The sequence below is a fragment of the Periplaneta americana genome, chromosome 2, assembly GCF_040183065.1.
Source record: "Periplaneta americana isolate PAMFEO1 chromosome 2, P.americana_PAMFEO1_priV1, whole genome shotgun sequence".
Lineage (NCBI taxonomy): Eukaryota > Metazoa > Arthropoda > Insecta > Blattodea > Blattidae > Periplaneta > Periplaneta americana.
In genome coordinates this window covers 27,767,004-27,790,859 of record NC_091118.1, presented here as the reverse complement: position 1 = coordinate 27,790,859, position 23,856 = coordinate 27,767,004, and the positions used below count along the sequence as shown (strand labels likewise).

Sequence of the window (23,856 nt, the reverse complement as noted above, 5' to 3'; positions counted from 1 at the left end):
TTCCCATAAAAACTTGAAAATAGAAACTGTCTACATTGTGTGGCTCGATAATTAAAACACACAGCAACAAAACGTCTTCAAGCACATAGAAGAATATTCAATCATTCATAGTTTTCTATCCAAGGTCAGATCTTTCACTGCAAACCCAGCATTCTCCAGTCTTTCCTATTTTATGCCTCACTATTCCTTCTAGTGCATCCTTCAGTAGGCAGTTTCTTCTCAGCCAGTGACCCAGCCAATTTCTTTTCCTCTTCCTGATCAGTTTCAGCATCATCCTTTCTTCACCCACTCTTTCTAGCACAGCTTCAGTTTTATTTTCTGTCCATTTTACACGTTCCATTCTTCTCCATATCCACATTTCAAACGTTACTCTTGATTTCGCCGTAACGATCATGTTTCTGTCCACATACAATGCCACACTCCACACAAAGCACTTCAGTAGTCTCTTTCTTAGTTCTTTTTCCAGAAGTCCGAGGAAGATGTTCCTTTTTCTATTAAAAGTTTCCTTAGCCATTGCTATCCTCCTTTTGACTTTCTTGCTGCAGCTCTTGTTACTGCTTATAGTATACCCCAAGTACGGTACAGTCTGATCCGTCTGAATATGGATAATAAATGTTATGTTTTATTTAACGACGCTCGCAACTGCAGAGGTTATATCAGCGTCTCCGGATGTGCCGGAATTTTGTCCCGCAGGATTTCTTTTACATGCCAGTAAATCTACTGACATGAGCTTGTCGCATTTAAGCACACTTAAATGCCATCGACCTGGCACGGGATCGAACCCACAACCTTGGGCATAGAACGCCAGCGCTATACCAACTCGCCAACCAGGTCGACTGGTATGGATAATATTAATTTATTATTATAAAGCTATTATGACAGTACGAAAAAATTCTTGCTGGTTATATTATGATTAAAATTTGGGAGTTTCCATATATGACAATCAACAATGCATAATCTGACAGGACAAATGAAAATCGTAGATGATTAAAATGGCTACTACAAATCAATAGCGGCCACAATGTGTTCTTTGGTAGCTAAATGTGAGAGTGTTAAAAGAGTTCAAAGGGAATTTCGACGTGAGTATGGTGTGCGTAATGTACCTAAATATGATTCCATAATGTTGTGGTATCGAACATTTGTAGAAACAGGTTCTGTGTTAAAAAAAGGTGCAGGAGATCGCAGGCGAAACCCAGTACGAGAAGCAGCTATCTCTTGGCTTGGCCCCCAAACTCCCCAGATCTAACCCTTTCTGACTTCTTCTGTAGGGTTTTGTTAAAGACATTGTCTATTCACAGAAACCCAGGAACATTGATGATCTGAGAGTAAAAATTACTCAAGCTTTTCAACAAATCACCCCTCTTATGTTACAACGGACATGGGCTGAATTGCATCACCGTTATGAGTTGTGCAGGGTGCGCAATGGGGGTCATGTTGAGCTCTGAGGAATCTCCCATCTTTCAGTGTTGTATGCACAAAGTTTCAACAAATAAAGTTCAGTAGTAAATGTTTTACGGTGTTTTTTATTTTATCCATACCCAAACGGATCACCCTGTATCTGAAGCTGTCCACTCGCTCTACAGCCTCATTTCAAATTCACACGTTTACCTTCTTTATTTTTCTTCCGGTAACCAAGGTTTCGTCTTCTTTGCATTTATCTTCATCCCATTCTGCTCACAGCTGTAATTTAGCTCCAGTAGCATATTCCTTAGTATTGTTAAAAGAGTATATTAATTTGTTTCAGTGAAAATAATTTATATGTCGCGTAGAAAATCGTGTAGAAATAGTTTTTCTTCGCGACATAATTTACTATTATGTAATTTACGTTGCCAACCCTGGGCCTGACAGGGACTAAGCCTGCGTGAAGGAAGAGGACAAGCGATCTTACTACGCATTTTTTTTCGGTCCGTTGCTACGTATAAGAGCAGGAAGAGTATTACGTGAGATGCAGTTTAGTTGTGGCACAAGCCCACACATGAACGCGGTTTACACTACGCGATAGCCTTGAAGACGGAACGGGCAAAGACCGGACCGAAAAAATCATCTTCAAGGTAATAAGAAAGTCAACGACAGATCCGTCCACACCTGTGACACCATGCGGGTATCTGTGCACATGTGTCATGAGGGAACCAACGTCCACACGTCTCCGAGGCAGTAGACAAAAACCAATTGACCACGGTCACGGTACCCGTATGGACCTTGACCCCAAGTTCACCTGGTGGCATAATGTTAAAGAGTCCTACAACTTGCGCAGTACCAATTCTTCTCAATTCCCATACTGTAAAATCCGCACCAACATCAATGCTGAAATAAACATTTTTGCACGATCGTGGTTTTTGTTGTATTTACAGCTATTGTTGTTAAGCCTTGAGAGTTAGAATTCCCGCACAGAAACTTGTTGCTAGGGAAACCATTATTCATTACATAAAAATATACTGAAATAAACCCATTACAGTGCACTTATTGTTGCTTAGTTACCATTACTATATAGTTTTGCGAAGGCTTTGGAATAATATTGCTCTAAATTTTCAATGCAAAATATATTGCATTTGCAATTTTATTTTTAAAATATGATCGTGAAAAAAATGTTGTACAATACACGTTAGTGAAGTCCATTACAAAATCTCGGAAACTGAAAAACTCGCTCTGCTCTTTTTTCAGACTTTTTCTCGATTTTGTAAAAAAAAACACCTTCTAACATTGTATCGTAATATATTATTATACTGTTACTTACATATTACCCTATGGAATATACTACTTGTACCTAAACAATGAAATACCGTCATTTTCCATAACTATTGTCCAGGAACACAACTATGGTCCACGATACAACCATTCAAAGAACACTGTAGAAGTAACATAGACCGTTCGTAAATAGCTGCAGTGACTTGACTTCAAACTACAGTACAGCAAAAATATAGATAAACGAGGTCTAGTATATACAGTCACGAAGCTCAATACGTAGTAAATATGCATCCATAGATAGTTGCTAACCACTAGGATCGCTAATATCGCCTCATTACAGACAATGCGAAATAGTGCTGGCAGAGTCTATTGTTCCTAGCACCCTCACAAATCAAGCTTCATGACTGTATATACTAGAATGTGGTACTATGTTAAGGATTATAACATTTGAATGGTTGTATCGTGGACCATAGTTGTGTTCCAGGACCATAGTTATGGGAAATGACGGTACTCCATGCTTCATGTAAGAGAAAATTAATTTTATAATTAATTTCTAAACATGAAAGATACATCAACTGATCTAATATACTGTAATTCTTTATTTAGCATCCATGTTAAATTACAGAAGCTACTCAAGGACAATAAGATATTTGTAACTGTAATTCCTTATTTAACATTCCTTTTAAATTACAGAGGTTATTCATGAACATTAAGATGGTAAATGTAATAAAACTAATTCTTTACTTGTTCCTTTTAAACAGCAGATGTTCTTCACAGAAGATGATAATGTAATAAAATTGTAATTCTTTATTTAAAAGTTATATTTACAGAGGTTATTCATAGACTACAAATGCAATAAAACTGTAATTCCTTATTTAACATTCATTTCCAATTACAGATGCTTTCGAAATTCTTTATTTACCATTCCTTTTAAATTACGCAGGCTATTCATAGCCGTTAATAGGATAAATTTAATAAAATTGTAATTCTTTATTTAACATTCACCTTAAATCACAGAAGCTATTCTTGACGATAAGATGATAAATTTAACAAAATGGTAATTCTTTCATTGATTAAAGTTCACGTTAACACTTTGTTTGTTAAAAACATAAAATTACTTAGTCACACGTTAAATGTGTTAAAATTTAAAAAAAAAAAAGGTATATACCTTCGACAGACGGCCCGTTTCGACGTGATGTTACGTCTTCATCAGTGTCTCTTGAACTGAAGAGACACTGATGAAGACGTAACATCATGTCGAAATGGGCCGTCTGTCGAAGGTATATACCTTTTTTTTTAAAATTTTAACACTTTTTAACGTGTGACTAGGTAATTCTCTATTTAACATTCCTGTTAAATTACGCAGGCTATTCATAGGCGTTAATATGATAAATTTAATAAAATTTTAATTCTTTATTTAACATTCACCTTAAATTACAGAGGCTATTCATGGATGATAAGATGATAAATATGATGAAATTGTAGTTCTATATTTTGCATTCCATTTATATAATTAAAGAGGCTATTCATAGACTATAAGATGACAAAATGAAATAAAATGTTAATTCTTTATTTAACATTCCTCTCAAATTACAGAGGCTATTTATAGATAATAACATGATAAATGTGATGAAACTGTAGTTCTATATTTTGCATTCCATTTATATAATTAAAGAGGCTATTCATAGACTATAAGATGACAAAATGAAATAAAATGTTAATTCTTTATTTAACATTCCTCTCAATTTACAGAGGCTATTTACAGATAATAACATGATAAATATGATGAAACTGTAGTTCTATATTTTGCATTCCATTTATATAATTAAAGAGGCTATTCATAGACTATAAGATGACAAAATGAAATAAAATGTTAATTCTTTATTTAACATTCCTCTCAATTTACAGAGGCTATTTATAGATAATAACATGATAAATATGATGAAACTGTAGTTCTATATTTTGCATTCCATTTATATAATTAAAGAGGCTATTCATAGACTATAAGATGACAAAATGAAATAAAATGTTAATTCTTTATTTAACATTCCTCTCAAATTACAGAGGCTATTTATAGATAATTACATAATAAATGTGATGAAACTGTAGTTCTATATTTTGCATTCCATTTATATACTTAAAGAGGCTATTCATAGACTATAAGATGACAAAATGAAATAAAATGTTAATTCTTTATTTAACATTCCTCTCAAATTACAGAGGCTATTTATAGATAATAACATGATAAATATGATGAAACTGTAGTTCTATATTTTGCATTCCATTTATATAATTAAAGAGGCTATTCATAGACTATAAGATGACAAAATGAAATAAAATGTTAATTCTTTATTTAACATTCCTCTCAAATTACAGAGGCTATTTATAGATAATAACATGATAAATGTGATGAAACTGTAGTTCTATATTTAGCATTCCATTTATATAATTAAAAGGCTATTCATAGACTATAAGATGACAAAATGAAATAAAATGTTAATTCTTTAATTAACATTCCTCTCAAATTACAGATGCTATTTATAGATAATAACATGATAAATGTGATGAAACTGTAGTTCTATATTTTGCATTCCATTTATATAATTAAAGAGGCTATTCATAGACTATAAGATGACAAAATGAAATAAAATGTTAATTCTTTATTTAACATTCCTCTCAAATTACAGAGGCTATTTATAGATAATAACATGATAAATGTGATGAAACTGTAGTTCTATATTTTGCATTCCATTTATATAATTAAAGAGGCTATTCATAGACTATAAGATGACAAAATGAAATAAAATGTTAATTCTTTATTTAACATTCCTCTCAAATTACAGAGGCTATTTATAGATAATAACATGATAAATGTGATGAAACTGTAGTTCTATATTTTGCATTCCATTTATATAATTAAAAGGCTATTCATAGACTATAAGATGACAAAATGAAATAAAATGTTAATTCTTTATTTAACATTCCTCTCAAATTACAGAGGCTATTTATAGATAATAACATGATAAATGTGATGAAACTGTAGTTCTATATTTTGCATTCCATTTATATAATTAAAGAGGCTATTCATAGACTATAAGATGACAAAATGAAATAAAATGTTAATTCTTTATTTAACATTCCTCTCAAATTACAGAGGCTATTTATAGATAATAACATGATAAATGTGATGAAACTGTAGTTCTATATTTTGCATTCCATTTATATAATTAAAGAGGCTATTCATAGACTATAAGATGACAAAATGAAATAAAATGTTAATTCTTTATTTAACATTCCTCTCAAATTACAGAGGCTATTTATAGATAATAACATGATAAATGTGATGAAACTGTAGTTCTATATTTTGCATTCCATTTATATAATTAAAGAGGCTATTCATAGACTATAAGATGACAAAATGAAATAAAATGTTAATTCTTTATTTAACATTCCTCTCAAATTACAGAGGCTATTTATAGATAATAACATGATAAATGTGATGAAACTGTAGTTCTATATTTAGCATTCCATTTAAATTGTTACAGAGGCTATTCATAGACGATATGATAAATTTAACAAAATCATAATTCTTTATTTAACATTCCTTTTAAATTACAGAGGCTATTCATAAACTATAAGATGATAAATGTAATAAAATGGTAATTCTTTATTTAACATGCCTCCTAAATTGTAGATGTTATTCACACCCGATAATATGATAAATGTAACAAAACTGAAATTATTTATTTAATGTTCCTTTAAATTAAAGAGGCAATTTATAGATAATAACATGATAAATGTGACGACACTGTAGTTCTCTATTTAATATTCCATTTAATTTATTACAAAGGTTATTCATAAGTGATAAGATAAATGTAATAAATAAAATTGTAATTTTTCATTTAACGCTTCTCTTTAAAGTACAGAGATTATTCTCAGACGAGAAGTTCATAATTACTGTAAATTGAAGCGTTCCTTGGAATAACAACTTAACATACGTTACGTAGTTTTTCAGTTTCCAACAAATGTTGAATTAATAGTCTAACTCATTTGTCTCCTGACAAAACATTATTTCCTTCCAACAAACATAGCTCCCTCTATAACAATGCTGTTATACGAGATCTAAAATGTTTGATGCTCTGCATCTCAAATTCAAGATTTTGCAGTTAAGTTCTTCTTCCGGAGAACGCCTCAGTTCTTTACTTGAAGTCTATCTAAACGACTATTCACAAGTGATAAGATGATAATAATTGTAATTGTTATTTAATTACTCTTTTAAACTAAGTTATTCGGTGATAACTAAAGGATAATTGTAATTCTTTATCAATTTGTAAAATAAAACAACAGGAAATCCTCTGTATGTAACTTACGTTCTCAACTTTCATAAATATGAAACAGCTCTTCGAAACTGCAAAAATATAAAAACACAAAACAAACTTTGTGAATAACACTGATTTACACTGATTGACCTTTTAGTTTGTTTTGTAGTTACATAATTAAGAATGATGTTTATTTATACCGCACCAACAACCACACACAAGAAGTAAAATTCAAATACAGCAGTGAAGATCAAGGAGGATGGTGCTTTCCACTGGACTTCATCAGGATAGGGCAGGTTAGGTTAGGTTTGGTTCGGTTCGTTTCGGTGTGTTGTTTGACTGGTTACTGGAAGTAAAAAAAGTCTGGTTAGTTTAAGTTACATCAGATTACGTTTGTTACATTCTGTTGCTTTATGTTAGGGAAGAGTTGGGTAGTACCGGACATCGGGTAATATTGGACAGTGAGTTTCTTTCATCTTCCACCAGATGATAGTACCTGAATGACATGGTTACGTTTCTGTGATGTCGCATACAGAAACGTAACCATGTCATTCAGGTACTACTACCATCTCTTGGTAGACGAAAGAAACGCACTGTACATATTACCCGATGTCCGATACTACCCAACTCTCCCCTAAATTAAAATAAAGTTAGGTTAGGTTCGTTCCTGTACGTTATTTTTTGTGTTAGGCCTACTGTTACTAATAAATTCTGATTAAAGTGGCGTGCATTGTATTCTTCACCTGACATAATTAGGAACATTAAATCCAGACGTTTGAGATGGGTAGGGCATGTAGCACGTATGGACGAATCCAGAAATGCATATAGTGTTAGTTGGGAGGCCGGAGGGAAAAAGACCTTTAGGGAAGCAGAGACGTAGATGGGAAGATAATATTAAAATTGATTTGAGGGAGGTGGGATATGATGACAGAGAATGGATTAATCTTGCTCAGGATAGGGACCAATGGCGGGCTTATGTGAGGGCGGCAATGAACCTCCGGGTTCCTTAAAAGCCAGTAAGTAAATAAGGCGGGGGAGGGGGGACTCATTACGCTGAAGCCCACTCCTTCATTTTTCAAGAAATATTTTTAAATTATTTTAGATTTAAATCAAGAAATTATCCCTAATTGGCGTCGGTATTCCGACGCTTTAAAAAATATGTTGTTTCATTTTCTACCGACAACGAATTTTAGAATAACCAACCATTTATATTTCTGCTGACAAGTTGTTTGAAACTGATCGATGATCTTCCAATAAATTATGAAGCCAACATTCTCAACACAATAACTAGATTACTTATTTACTTACTTATTTACTAATGGCTATTAAGAAACCCGCAGGTTCATTGCCGCCCTCACATAAGTCAACCATCGGTCCCTATCCTGTGCAAGATTAATCCAGTCTCTCTATCATCATATCCCACCTCCCTCAAATCCATTTTAATAGTATCCTCCCATCTACGTCTCTCCCTCCCCAAAGGTCTTTTTCCCTCCGGCCACCCAACTAACACTCTATATGCATTTTTGGATTCGCCCATACAGTACGATTATTTAGTCCTGACAGTCGCCGGAGATGTGCGCCTGGGTCAGGCGAGTCCATTTAGTTACGCCAAGGGGTGTTTGGGTTATTAACTCGCTTGCCTTCGGAGTGATCGGATGTCATGCGTGCGGTAGAGCGGTATGTTTCCAGTACAATTAAGCTGTACTCCATTCCCTTACCGACCGCTCGCCCTTATCTCTACTCCGGAACTCTCCCCACTCCTCCGATTACTTCCCCTCTTTCCCGTCGCTGAGCTGTCAGGACTAAATAATCTGTCTGTACGTGCTACATGCCCTGCCCATCTCAAACATCTGGATTTAATGTTCCTAATTATGTCAGGTGAAGAATACAAGCGTGCAGTTCTGCGTTGTGTAACATCCTCCATTCTCCTGTAACTTCATCCCTCTTAGCCCCAAATATTTACCTAAGAACCTTATTCTCAAATACCCTGAATCTCTGTTCCTCTCTCAAAGTGAGAGTCCAAGTTTCATAACCATACAGAACAACCGGTGATATAACTGTTTTGTAAATTCTAACTTTTTACGACTTTTTGACATCAGACTAGATGACAAAAGCTTCTCAACCGAATATTTGTATTAGTATTTATTTAACCTGGTAGAGATAAGGCCGTCAGGCCTTCCCTGCCCCTCTACCAGGGGGATTACAACTATAATATGAAGAATAAAATTATAATTAATATTAAATTTACAATTACAATTACAATAAAAATTAAAGTACGACAAGATTACCTGATTAATGAAAGCTAGACAATTTATCATGGAAGTTAAGAACAAAGAATATTTTTGTATTTACTGAATTACAAATTAAACCTACAATAACAAAATTCTATAGTGATGAAATTACCATATATTGAGATATTTTGTGATAGATTAAGAGAACTATTTACAAGAAACTATGTCTGAACGAGTCTCAATTACTGACCAAGTGCCTAGTAAGTTTGCGTTTGAATTCAATTTTATTTCGACAGTCCCTGATGCTAGCAGCTAACGAATTCTAGAGTCTTGGCATCGCTATTGTGAAAGAGGTTGTGTATGAGGAAGTGCGATGGGATGGTATTGTTAGTATTGTTTCATGGCGAGAGCGTGTGTTCAGAATAATAACAGGCATTTCCCATATTTATTCTGTGTTTAATTTCCTCCCGAGTGTCATTTATATTTGTTACTGTTGCTCCAAGATATTTGAATTTTTCTACCTCTTCAAAGGATAAATCTCCAATCAATAACTAGATTAAGTCATTTATGACCAATGTTTGTTGAAACAGAAACATGACTAAAACGACAAGGAAAAGATTTTAGAATTAATTGACTGAGGTTAGTTTCGTTGCGGTGTGTTATGTTTACTTCAAAGTTTGATTAGGTTGGGTTACATTCGTCACATTTCGTTGTCATGTTGCGTTCAATCAAATTAAGTTAAATTAGATTATGTTGCATTGCTTCCTTGCGTTATTTTAGTTCGTGAAGTTTGAAATTTAATTTCACGTTTATTTCCTCGATTTAATATGTGACATCATCACACTGACTAGCACATCACGAAGGTCATCCAACGGTTAAGTGACAAGTCACTATTACAAAGCTTATTCATATGTATATAGACGTAAGTATCGCTTCTAGCAAGTCCACAATAACATGGAAAGTGTTTCAAAACAAAATTCATCACCAGCCAGCAAATTAATGTCTGTCTGTAAAATAAACTAAACTCATTCAAAAGTCACTTCAATCTTTAAGGAGTCATGTACACCACTGCCACTGGCCTTTCTAAATTTAGTAATAAAGTCAGAGGCAGGTATTTCTTCTTCTTCTTCTTCTTCTTCTTCTTCTTCTTTTACTGGCATGCAGCTCTCGTATTCATAGACATTTTTAGCGCGGGTTTCCGGTGGATGATCAGCGTTTTTCGTATTCATAAGCCAGTGTTAGCGATAGGATATGATTTTAATTCTGTACAAGTAAAGGCTGGTTCACAAAAAACCGGAAACGAGAATCGGAACGAAAACGAAAACGGTAAAATTGTTAAAATGTGTACATTTAAATGTGAGCATTCACAATTAACGAAAAGCTTGCCGGAGCCCGGGATCGGGAACGAAGAGTTGGCCAAGTTTCAACTTTGGCGTTCACGTTTCCGATCACAGCCCACTAGATTCATTCTATTGCCATCCAAAAGCTATTTTGTCGTCGTATATTTTGTAGCAAGAAGACCGTGACATAACCTATGCATTATTTTGTTCTGTGCTATGCATCATGGAGCAAGTTTTATTTGATGAGATTCTAATATTGAGTGTTGAGGAAAGTCCTCACATTTACGATAAGCGGCGCGTTTCGTATAAACATGAGAAAATGAAGGAGAATACGTGGCTTTCAATAGCTGTATCTTTGAACACCGATCGTAAGTGAATCATATTTTATTACTGTATTGGTTGTATTACACACTACATATTCATGCTTCAATTCAATAACCAGACTACTATTGTGTTCATTTTTGTTCTATTACAAATATTTCTTCTCTAATTATTTTACGTTATGGTAGACTTAAAATAGGTTGTGATAATAAAGATGCGTGGGCATATTTATAGTACCGTACCTAATGAAATGTTTCAGTTAAAATTTCGAAGTTGCTTAACCTGTGCTTATGTTGGCTGCCTTGTACTCATTAGAGAACGCCAATGGTCAATTATACACAAATAACATCAAAATGCGTAATATCGACTTTACAGATCGTTATTGACATGCATATCGATATGCATAGTCGTCTACGTTCTCGGTTTATTGTGAATCAAAAATTTTCATATACACGTCGTCTGCTTCTCGTTTTCCTTCTGATTCTCGTTCTCGGTTTATTGTGAACCAGCCTTAACCAGTGGATAACCGGGGTTAGCTTAGTACGCTCGTAGCGCGTGCTGCGAAATGTCTATGAATAGCACCCTTAAAGTTTAGCTAATGCCTCCTTAACGATGACAGCCCATTCCTCTCTATTTTCTGCCTTCTTCCTCCATTTTCTAACTCCCATCCTTCGCAGGTCCTCCTCCAGGCAGTCCAGCCAACTTAACCTCGGCCTTCCTCTGTATCTTTTCCCTCCAGGATTTTCATCAAAAATCTTTTTAATCGTTCTGCCACCATCTATTCTGATCATATGTCCAGCCCATTCTATTCTTGTAACTTTTATCTGTATTACTATGTTAGGTCTCTTATACAACTGATTTATCTCATTATTAGTCCTTATTCTCCATCCATCTTTATATTTTATTGGTCCATAAATTTTCTTCAATATCTTCCCTTTCCCATCTTTCCAACTGGAGTTTTATATCTTCCGTCATAACCCAGACTTCACATCCATATATAACTATAGGTTTTATTACGAGCAGGTATTTATAGAGATTAAATTTATAATTTGTGTTTTTTAATATTGGTGTCGGCGGAGATTGTTGGAAATTGTGTTCTACTCTTGGCGGAGATTAATGGAAATTTTCGGAAATACAATTATTTTGGAATTGGAATATTAACTCAGTATGAATATTACTTTCCAAATAATTAACATTAACTGCCCACCCTACCCCATTACCTCCTGGCCTAGTTGCCTCGTAAGTGGTGCTTTCTTAGTATCACTTGTGAGGTTCAGACCTGTCTTCGGACAGTTGACCAAACAACAACAACGAAAGTTCCTTGGATTCTGGTAATGGTACGGTATGGCCAATAGACAATATTTGTTGGAGTGAGACTGAATTTAACATATATTCATTAAAAACGAAAAAAACTTGCAGCCCTCAAATTAACACTTTCAAATTACAAGGCCGTTCAGAAAGGGATTTTCCCTGGCGCCGTTTACAGAAAAAAAAAGCACAATTGCATAGAAAGGTTTATTGAAACAGATACAGCAATTGTTGCGCTAATTGTCAACATATCCCCCACTGGAACTGAGACATTTGTCATACCATGGGATCAATTTTTGTATCCTTGTGTCGTAGAAGTCAGCCGCCTGATATCGGAACCAGCGTTTGACAGCCGTCTGCACCTCTGTCGAGCCCATGATATGACAAATGATTCAATTCCGGTTGGAAATATGTTGAAAAATAGCTCAACAATTGCTGCGTGTCTGTTCCAATAAATTTTTCCCATGAGATTGAGTTTTCTTTCTGTTCTAGCGAACTTATTTTTTTACGGCCCTCGTAATTGCGGTCGAGTAGCCAAAATTTATATAAGCAATTCTTTTGACATTATTAACATGGTGAAAGAAAAAAAATAACTTTTTTATCTGCCCCCATCAGAATGTTTGCTTGTTAGTGCACTAAAACCTGCCTAAAGCGGAACCTGAATAAACTGGAAACCTTCCTTCAACGTAATTCATTCAGAACAATATTGCCAATCCCATGAAAGAAAAAAAGGATCACTGAATAAAACGGAATTCCTACCTATGTACTGGAATAAAATTAAAACAAAATACTGAAGGAATGGCAGCCAAGAAATTGTACCACTCACTATCCTCTGAACAGCCTGGCGAGTGTGTTGCAATGTACATATATTCTCTGGCTAGTACTGTACTGATAACCTTGAGTCTTAGAACTATTCCACTACAACTACAGTTCTTTAGCTGTCAGTGTTATTCTCAATTTTTAGTGACAATGGCAGGGGAGAAAAACAAAACTCTTGCTCTAAATGAAAAAATTAAACTCAAAGAAGCAAGTGAAATTCATAAGCAATCTATTTTACAATAGGAAGAATTTGCATTAACCACAAATAATTCAAAACTACTACTGTCTTTCATCAATAAGTAATTTGAGAAAACCCTTTAATGTCAGAAAAAGTTATGAACCAAAAAACACTGGAAGACTTTTGAAAAAAATAATGCTGTACAGTTTTATAGCACTGGAGTGCCTTTGACTTTTCGATAAAAAAAACTGTTTTCATACTGTAATGTGTTGTATACTATGATTGCTAGTTAATTTTTCGTTAGAGGTTTCTAAAATTTAAATGTTCAATACACGTACAGAAATAGCAGCACAGAGGTATAAAAAAAATCAGTCAAACTTGCATAAAAGAGAAACTTCCGTAAAACAGAAACTATTTCTGGTCGCAAGCACTTCCAGTTTAAACAGGTTTTACTGTTTTTTTTTTTTTTTCATGAAGTGAAAAAATCCGGTCTGCTCCAACCAACACTTCTCCTTTAACATCATGTTAATAGGGAGAAAATTAATTTTGTTATGTCATCTATGCAGATTTGAGTTCCTTTACTGAATGTAGCAAAAAATGCTATTTGTTCAACTTTTTAAGAACAGAGAAACCACAGACCATGGCCCTCTAGCTTGGAAAATACCAATCCTAATGACGCCAGTCATGAAAGCCTATAATCTAAGAGAAAAAACGTTTCGAAACGATGCTTCTCATATAATATCACACATTTTTCATGAATTTACATATACTTAACTAGGCCTACATATCTCACTGTCTTTACTACATATTTACACACACATTTTGCTATACGATACTAAGCTTACATAAAAATCTCAGCTCTAGTGATAGTAGTGGTTTCAATTATACATTGGATCTGTACTTGGAAGAAAACTATGAATAAATAGATTATATCATTAGTTGGATTCCAATAAAATATTAGTCTGAGAGGAATTTGAATTTAAAGAACAAAATCGATAGAAAATGCAGGTTTTAGATTGGTGAATGAAGTAATGAATTCTTTAAATTCGAAATTACATATTGGAGAGATATTTTGTGATGATCGTCTTCACGATGGTGATGCTGATGTTGGCTGCAGTGACACTTGTTGCGATATAGGTAATAGTGGCCATTATTATGGTAGTTTGGTTGTAATGCTGGTTCTGATAGTGGTTTTGGTAGAGTTTCCATACATCCCGTAAAATATATGTTGTTGTTGTTTTCTAATGCCAGGCGTTTGACAATAAAGTCATTTGACCTCTTGCACTCCAATATTTTTCAAAGATTTTATCTTGGTCAGCCCTGAAGCACAGATTTTGAGGTGTTCCGAATCCATTTCTTGGTTTGAGTTGCACAATGGGCAGTTAGGGGACTGATATATTCCAATTCTATGCAGGCGTTTGGCCAAACAATCATGGCCTGTTGTCAATCTAAATGCAGCTACAGACGATTTTCGTGGTAAATCGGGAATTAACTGTGGATTTTGATGCAGAGAGTTCCATTTTTTCCCTTGAGATTGTGTTATTAAATTTTGTTTGTTGAAGTCCAAGTATCTAGATTTAATAAATCTTTTCACAGAGTAATATGTAGATTTAGTAACAGGTCTGTAAGTAGCAGTGCTGCCCTCTTTGCTAAAGCATCCGCATTCTCGTTTCCCAGGATTCCACAATGGGTTGGTATCCATTGGAATACAATTCTTTTATTGAGTGATATTAATTGAGACAGCATTTTAGTTATTTCTGTTGTTTGAGATGAAGGTGTGTGTTTAGAGACTATATGAAAATATGAAAGTCTCTCTTTTTCATTAGTGTGTCCCATTGTCCTGAAAGAGATTTCCAGGACATGTTTCTGTCCCGTATTTAAAAACTAGTGACTCAAAAAACAAAACTGGGAATATCAACTGCTATTTTATTATAAATATCACTCTCCATCGCTGGAATTCGCTACAATGGCAACATTGAAAGTGATACTGAATGTATACACTGTTCTTGAAACAGTTCATACTATGAAGGAAACGACTACCAGATCAAACACTGTTGAATGTAACTTGTGTGATGAGATCATAATTGTGAAAAATGTTCTAAATTTCAAAGAAGATGGTTAATTGAAGGAAATTCTCAAATCGTAACTTGCCATATTTAAAACAATGACTGTGTATCTCTGTTACAAATGCAAGTGTTGAAAGACTGTTCTCCTGCATGAACTATGAACTCAATGCGGATTGTTGAGAAAAACAAGTTGCATATTAAGTACAGTAAAATCAATGCTTATTGTGAAATGACTGAGGAATGTGTTGCATTTCATGACAATGTTTTAGAACAACCAATTGTTACAAGAAATCCATTCTTCAGAAAATATTATACAAATCACTCTGATTTATAACAGTGCATTCTCAGATGAACCTATTTTGTATGGAGTACATTTTCAATTCAATTTGTTCAATTTATTCTTTAAGTAGGCTATATTATTTTTATTAATACACAAGTATTTGATTTCATTCAATTGTAAGATGGATTGGAGTAATTTGAGTATGAAAAAACAGCCTTCTGTAAGTTTTAGAGACCCATGGCCTGTTACCATTAAAAATTTTTCCAGTCAGTTTTTTTATATATTAGCACTGTGACCTTCTAGAATAATTCTATTTTATTTTAAGTATGTTGACTTTTCCTTATCATAATAATAACCCTAAGTTTTACTACACCAAATTTACCCCATGGATGAGGGAATTCGGGTATGATGTGAATTATAGAAGTACAATATACTTCAAAGTCTTTATAAAATCAAATTATCCCACCATAGGCTAGTGTATGTATTCTAGAACAGAATTCAGAGGTTAGGTAGGCATTTAAAAATTTTAATCGGGTCTAACAAGCTATAAAAAAAAAAAGTGAGACAATAACCTGTTCTTGATAGGGCTTATTTTGTAAATTTAAAATATCTCCCTTTAAAATCAAGGACAAAAAACACTTCTGATATTTATTTGTCTTTCACCAATTCATAATTTGTGGCGGCCTATTTGGCATAATCCGAAAAGAAAATCTAGGTTAGTGGCCAATTAACCTATAATAATAGCTACCCAAATAGGGTTGTTAACTTTTTTTTTTTTGGAGAAAATACATGAGATTAAGGAATTGACAAAATTTCACATAGAAAAATGACATATTATCCAGTTCAATTACTGAAAAACAACTTTGCCAGCTAAGCTTAAAGTAAGAGTATTTTGAGGCCGATTTTGTCTCTTGTAATAGTTGAAGTTGATGCAGTCTGCAGCTCTGATTTGATTAGAGGTGTAATTCTCCTGTTTCGAACATCTGTCCAATTATTGTTCATGAGATGAAACACCCTCTTTGTATGAGCATTAAGTTACTATTTAGTATGCTTAGAACAAAACTATCCAGTTAATTTCCAAATTTATAATATTAATAGATTTTATTGATTTTAAACAGATGAGCACTAAAACCCATTTCTGCCAAGCATTACGTTCTAAAACGGCTGCACAATCTAATGCATCTCTTGAACAACAAAATTCATTATAGCTATAATCAATCACCATTCATAGCAAAATCAGATGTTTAGAATAATGTAAAAACATTGTATAAAAATGGAGAAAAATGCTCGAAGAGAAGAAAAATACGGGAGCCGGGAGACTATTAAAAATCAGGGGCAAATACGGGAGATCCCGAGAAATACGGGAGGATTGGCAACCCTACACCCAAATTACCCCACGTTTGTGAATTGTAATTTACTAGAAAAACTATTAATAATATATTACTACATTTATTAAAAACATTTTCTAAACATGTGTAATATACACATCCATGAATTTGGTTACTCTATCACAGCTGGTTTGCCAACAATATTGCTTTGAATATGATGGGTAATTTCATAGACTGGAAAACAAGAAACAGTTTTCCTTTTTTTATCAAGCAGTATCAGTGTGATCAACACAAATTTTTAAAACTCCATGATTGCCAGTTGTGAAATACACAACATATATTAAATTGGCATGTGTTTGAAGATTGAACTCACATCCAAATTACCCCACTATATCCAAATTACCCCCACTCACACTATTGTTTTAATCTGTTTAAAGACAACAAGGATAAGCATGATAGAAAATGTACACCAGAGCTCAATTTTTTTTTTAATCAGTGCTGAGTGTCCCGTATTTTTTTCTGATCTTTCTGGGAACTCCACGTTTTGGTAGAGCTGCTTACTTTGTTGATGATGATGATGATGATGATGATGATGATGATGATGATGATGATGATGATGATGATGATGATGATGATGATGATGGTGATGATGATGATGATGATGCATATAAAGGCAGCAGTGGCTGCTATGGTGTTGGTTGTGGAAGTGGTTATGTGTTGGTTATAATGGTGGTAGTAGCCATAATGTTGGTAATGGTAGCGATAGTAGCTACAATATTGTGATGATGGTGATGCTGTTAGTTGTGGTTGTAATGATGATTGTAATGTTGGCTTTGGTACTTTTAGCTGTAATGGTGGTAAATTCATGTTACTCATAATAAGTCTTAGTGGCTAGAGACTAGTGGTAATAATGGTGATGCATGTGGTGGTACTAACTGTGATACTGGAAGTGATGAAGGTTCTGGTGGTTGCAACGATGATTATGACAACAATTAGACGTAATTACAAGCTTCCATAGTATAAAAGTTTTAATACTGTAAACAAAATTTAAATGCCAATTTTCGGATGTTCTTAAAATCCAGCATTTTGCACAGTAAATAGCATAATATTATACCTGATAAAGTTTGAATAGTGTTCAACACTTCTAAGTGATGCATATGTTACTGACTGAAAATTATTAATCAGGCTAATTTCTATAACAAAGCATATTTCATAGTGAATTAAGATACTTCATGCTGGTAGTCTTTTCGAAATTAGAAAAAATGTAGTACACTTCTAAAGATTATCAAGGTCACTAAAGAGTCGATATCAACAGACAGGCCTAACCATCCATTAAATCCATCATTTGGATGTAAGAAGACGTTCTTTAGAGTTGATTGAAAAATGTTCAATACTAAGGGCTACATAATTCATTAAAAAAACTACACATTTATGGACAAAACTTTACCCACAACCATCTTCAGTCTAATTAAATATGAAAAAGATGGGTTAATTCCAAAGAGTAGGCTTACATATTTAATTAGGGGCTGAAACAATAATCTCAAAATCCAGCATTTTGCTGTCAAATTTGGTGATGAATGTGGTAATGATAGTGATAAAACTATGTTAATGATGATGATGGTGGCGATAAAATCCGTAAAAAAATGTAAAATAGTTCACGTCTGATTCTTCTATTAATTAATACACTTTAGATAACAATTTAGCATCTCACAAGAAAAGTAGTAAAACGACAAAACAAAGAATAGCCTATCTTTTATGTTGAATATGTGAATTTTCACAGGACAACGTGTCTAACAATTACGGTTCTCAAATTAATATGATTCCTGCATTTAGCTCACACTATACTGCACTGTAAACCAAATGCATCTAAATTAAATATTAAAACTCAGATGCAATTTGTCCACGTGATGAATTTTAGTTTAAGTATTTTCTTTTACACCGAAAAATTTGCAAAACCATAAAAAATAAATCATCGGCAACTTAACTTTCCGTACTAACCAACATATAAAAAAAATTACTTGGGAAAAATGCATGATGCAAGAGAATTTAACTTACATGCTCTTATCAGAAAAGATATAAAAAAAATCGAAAGCACAAGCTTACGCATAGGCCTAAACCTACAAACAAGCAAAAAAATTCTTTATGAATACAATATTAGTATTAAGACTATTAAATCAATGAAATACATTAATTAAACTGCATACTAAAGAGCTCTATGGCCAAGAAAACTTTCAAAACTGTAATAGCATACCTTTTGCATGAACAATAAAAACGTGGGTAATTATAGATTACATCACTTTTGTATCATTAAAATACTTCCGTAAACATACAATATAACAACTAAATACAATTATAATAATAAATCTGCTGAAATAAGATAGATTATGACATAAATATCTATAAAATACAACAAAAATGGTCTTAGCCCCATGTGCTCGGCAAGTCATGTACGATAAAACTTGAAAAATATGCACTAACCTGCATGGAATCAGCGCTCAGAACTTCTCCACCAAACTTCCTTGCTATTTCAATCCCCAATTTCGATTTTCCGGATCCTGTTGCACCTAAAACAACAATAATTGGAACACGAGCACACATTTCTTCTTCACTAGAGGCTGCCATATTGCTTTCCCTCTCTCCACAGGTATGAGAATACTACTACTGCGCTACCAAGTATGACAAATTTAGGATAAAGAATGAGAACTGACGACTAAGCTAGGCAATATTGTTTCACTACTCTCTTTTTCATAAGAAATTGTTAAGCCCGATAAAACAGTTAATAAAAGCAAAAATACTGCCATAAAGTGTATTTTTATAAGAGAATAAAATTAAGGTCGATAGTTCAAAATCAGCGTTCTAAACGAAGACTAGAGCGAACAGTTAAATATACAGTAATTCCTTAAGAACCGCAATTACGAATTTGGGATTGGGGGGGGGGGGGGGATCAGCAATAGAATCTGTTCCATAGAATTATGTTGTTGTTGTTTTCTAATGCCAGGCGTTTGACAATAAAGTCATTTGAGCTCTTGCACTCCAACATTTTTCAAAGATATTATCATGGTCAGCCACTGAAGCACAGATTTTGAGATGTTCCGAAGCCATTTCTTGGTTTGAGTTGCACAATGGGCAGTTAGGGGACTGTTATATTCCAATTCTACGCAGGTGTCATTACAAGTTATTAAAAAAGTTGTATAGTACGGAATTATATTTTTCTGTTCCACAAAATCATATGTGTTATAAATATTATTATCAGATACATTGATTATTATAAGTAGTCTGAGAATTATGCACAAAAAACCTTAAAATGTGCAATAAAATACCAGAATATGCACTTATAATTTTCACTAAAATTAATTAATTAATTAATTAAATACCTGGCACACAATTACATGGTTTCAAAAACAAAACAATTAGTATAATTTCTTGGTACAGTATTAATTTTATTATAATTATCTTTGTAGGGAAAAGTCCATTTTTTGTTATGAGTTTATGTACGATGATTGGAAAAACAATAATCTTTTCCAAAATTTCTACATCTATGCTTTTGTGCTTCAGTTTAAAAAAACACACACACACACATTTTTGTGTACTGAAACATCCACACCACACGAAGTAAGGGGACAACATGTAAAAATTTGTTAAAACACTGGGATTAATGTCCAAATCACTATCACACTAATTTCCAGGCCGTTTGCCATCTTCAGTTTGACAACTTCTTCCTTGCTGCATGCACATAGACACATTTGATGCCAGCCCAGCCACCAGCGCCTTCAACCTTTCTTTCAGCTGCAAGCTCTGTCTCTCCAGCAGTTTGATGGTACTTGAAGGAAAAGAGTTCCGGTAGTTCGATTTGATGTATACCAAGTTCTTATGCACTCTTGAAGCAGCCATGTCTCTCTCCGCATGTGCCATACAACTATCTGAAACACAACAATTATTATTATTTATTATTTTATTTTATTGGGTTATTTTACGACTCTATATCAACATCTTGGTTATTTATCGTCTGAATGAGATGAAGGTGATAATGCCGGTGAAATGAGTCCGGGGTCCAGCACCTAAGTTACCCAGCATTTGCTCGCATTGGGTTGAGGGAAAACCCCGGAAAAAAACCTCAACCAGGTAATTTGCCCCGACCGGGAATCGAACCCGGGCCACCTGGTTTCGCAGCCAGACGCGCTGACCGTTACTCCACAGGTGTGGACGAAACACAACAATGGAGCTTAACAAAACTAACGTATATGTGGAGACTAAATAAGCTTTTGTTTCAATCTGCAACTGTTATGATTCTTTTATTTCATAGAAATGGTCGTTGTAAAACAAAGCAGCATGGAACTCAGTTCCTAATTATTTATCACACAGCCTCTTGGGATAGGGGAATATTTCGCAATAATTTCTGCCGGTAGAAATTATCAGCTTGGAAGGTGGTTTCATAAATAACTTCTTGACAGATGACAGGTTGCGGATTCGATCCCGGCCCAGGTCGATGACATTTAAGTGTGTTTAAATGCGACAGGCTCATGTCATTAGATTTACTGGCATGTAAAAGAACTCCTGCGGGACAAAATTCCGGCACACTCTAATATAACCTCTGCAGTTGCGAGCGTCGTTAAATAAACCATAATTTAAAAAAATAATAATTTATATGTAGGCCTATATATAGATAGATATATATATATATATATATATATATATATATATATACACAATATTCGCATACCAGCAACTTTTTCCATAAAGCTACTTGTCACTTAAAAGCCGTCCTTGGGATTGCCAGGTGGGTTTTGTAAAAATTATAGAAGCACCCAATTCTTTAAAGAAAAATTCGGGACACCGATATTTCATATATTTAAATGGGATTTCTTTACAATTGCGTTACCGCGTTAAGATACAAAATATTTATGTACTTGGCTTCTAATCGAGTCATATGTAACCGTAAACAAAACAAAGCTGATCGCTATTTGAATTTTCGTAAGGTCGAATCAGAGACAGGTTAGATTAGGTTAATTTAGGCTCTTTTTCCCAAAGCATACCAAAAGCCTAAACTAACATAACCTAACCTGTCACTGATTTGACCTCACGAAAACTCGTTTTCTCTCTCTGTGATCAGTAAGGAAATGCACGGAAATTAGATGTGCTGCTCCTCCCTATTGCTACCACTTCCACCTCGCTCGAGATATTCCACCTGCCCGTACCTCTCCGCCGTCCATCACTTTCACAGCAACTTTCGATTCTTATTACTTAATTGATTCGTGTATTATTTTCGGTATGAAATTGGCGTCTATACTTTTTTTTTTCGTATACGATACGTATGATTCGATTAGAACCCAAGCAATAGTAAAGAAATACCGGCTATTGTGAAGGACGTGTCACCCAAATACTTGCTGCTTTCTAAATCGTAGGTTAGGTTAGTTATGTTAGGTTAGTGTTACTTCTGTTCTCCATACACTTTCCCCCCATGTTTATTCCTCTAAAACGCTATTCAAACTTTCAATCCGTCACTTGTTTCACGAATTTTTAGGTTATTTGCATCACCAGTCTTCATGTAGTAGTTCAACATTCTTCGGTAAGTTTATCAATATAATTTCTTCATTTTTAAAATCCTCGTTCTTCAAACAAGAAACAAAAATCACTTGTTGACAACTTTTTTCTTCTCTGTCAAAATCGTTACATGTTCTTCACAATCTTCTAAATACCATTTAAATTTATAGCACTGTTTATTATACTAAACAAGATTATTCCCATTAACTGAAAAAAAAAAACTGAACTTTTATGGAACTTAATGCTTAGTTTCATAAAGAGAAAGTATTTTGAAATTTACCTCAGTTTGAGTGCTTATATTTCTCTGAAGATCTAACATCTTTCAACAGTGAAACGTTATTTTTACAACATTATAACAGTCCAGTTTTAAATTGGCACAAACTTGGGACAAGGAAGAGTATTTACCGGCCACTGAAGGAATATTCTACACTTTTATCACTGGCGCTATAAACCAATTTTCAACACTTTTATCACAGCCACAGCACATTTCAATTCTTATTGTATTATATATATATATATATATATATATATATATATATATATACATATATATCACTACATTAACACATTTAAATTTAATTATTATGAAAGTCGCCATATTTTCTTCCTGGCATTACGATGAAATACGACCCACTTCCATTAGATGGCGCACAACACGGGTAGCAGGGTTGGTAATACATGCAAATGAAATGATACTAACCAGGAGGAATTTTACTACAGGTCTATAATATTAGGTGACAGATTAGGTTGGGTTAGATTAGGTGTGTATTATATGACAGGTTAAGTTAGATTAGGTGTGTATTATATGACAGGTTAGGTTAGATTAGGTGTGTAGTAGTATGTGAGAGGTTAGATTAGGTTTGATTAGGTGTGTAGTAGGCCTATTATTACTATGTTGTCGACACTGAATCCCATTGTCACATTACGAAAATATGGCCGTATTCTTGATTCACGCACGACAATTTTCGTATATAAGTAAGGTACGTATTTAGGGTGGGTTGGGTGGGCTTACAGCTCCCCAGTGATAAAACATCAATTTATAATAAATCAATACTATAAATCCAAGGCATTTTTCTATAATGGTCAAAACATAAGTAACCTTCACCCAAACTTGCAATTCTGATTTAATTAAAACATTCGAGCATCACTGTTCCTTCCTGCTGTTTGACCATTTCAGCGAGCTTCAGTGGGGTTATTCCGTATGGGCACAATATCTTCCCACCTCTTTAAATAAACACTTTTCTTTCCGATTGAGGATCCTTATTATCAGAATTTCGCTTTCCTAAATATTTAGGCAGCACAACAACATTAAAACACCGATTACTTTGGATTTACTATTTTACTACTTGGACCACATAACAAAAATACGACAAAGACACATTTCCAATCAAAGTGAATAACCGGATTTCCGCTTTATCATGACTTCACTATCGAGTATCG

At 34.0% G+C, this 23,856-nt stretch overlaps 1 protein-coding gene across 1 annotated transcript in view; it reads right to left on the bottom strand.

Annotated features, from left to right (window-relative positions):
• The window catches only part of LOC138691325 (tRNA dimethylallyltransferase), a 536,598-nt gene extending 517,092 nt beyond the window's left edge, over positions 1–19,506 (bottom strand). The window contains exon 1 of the mRNA XM_069813208.1: positions 19,354–19,506. Within this exon, the coding sequence (XP_069669309.1) occupies positions 19,354–19,497 (144 nt within the window). The 5' untranslated portion in view covers positions 19,498–19,506. The remainder of the gene's footprint in view (positions 1–19,353) is intronic.
• Positions 19,507–23,856: the final 4,350 nt, after the last annotated feature.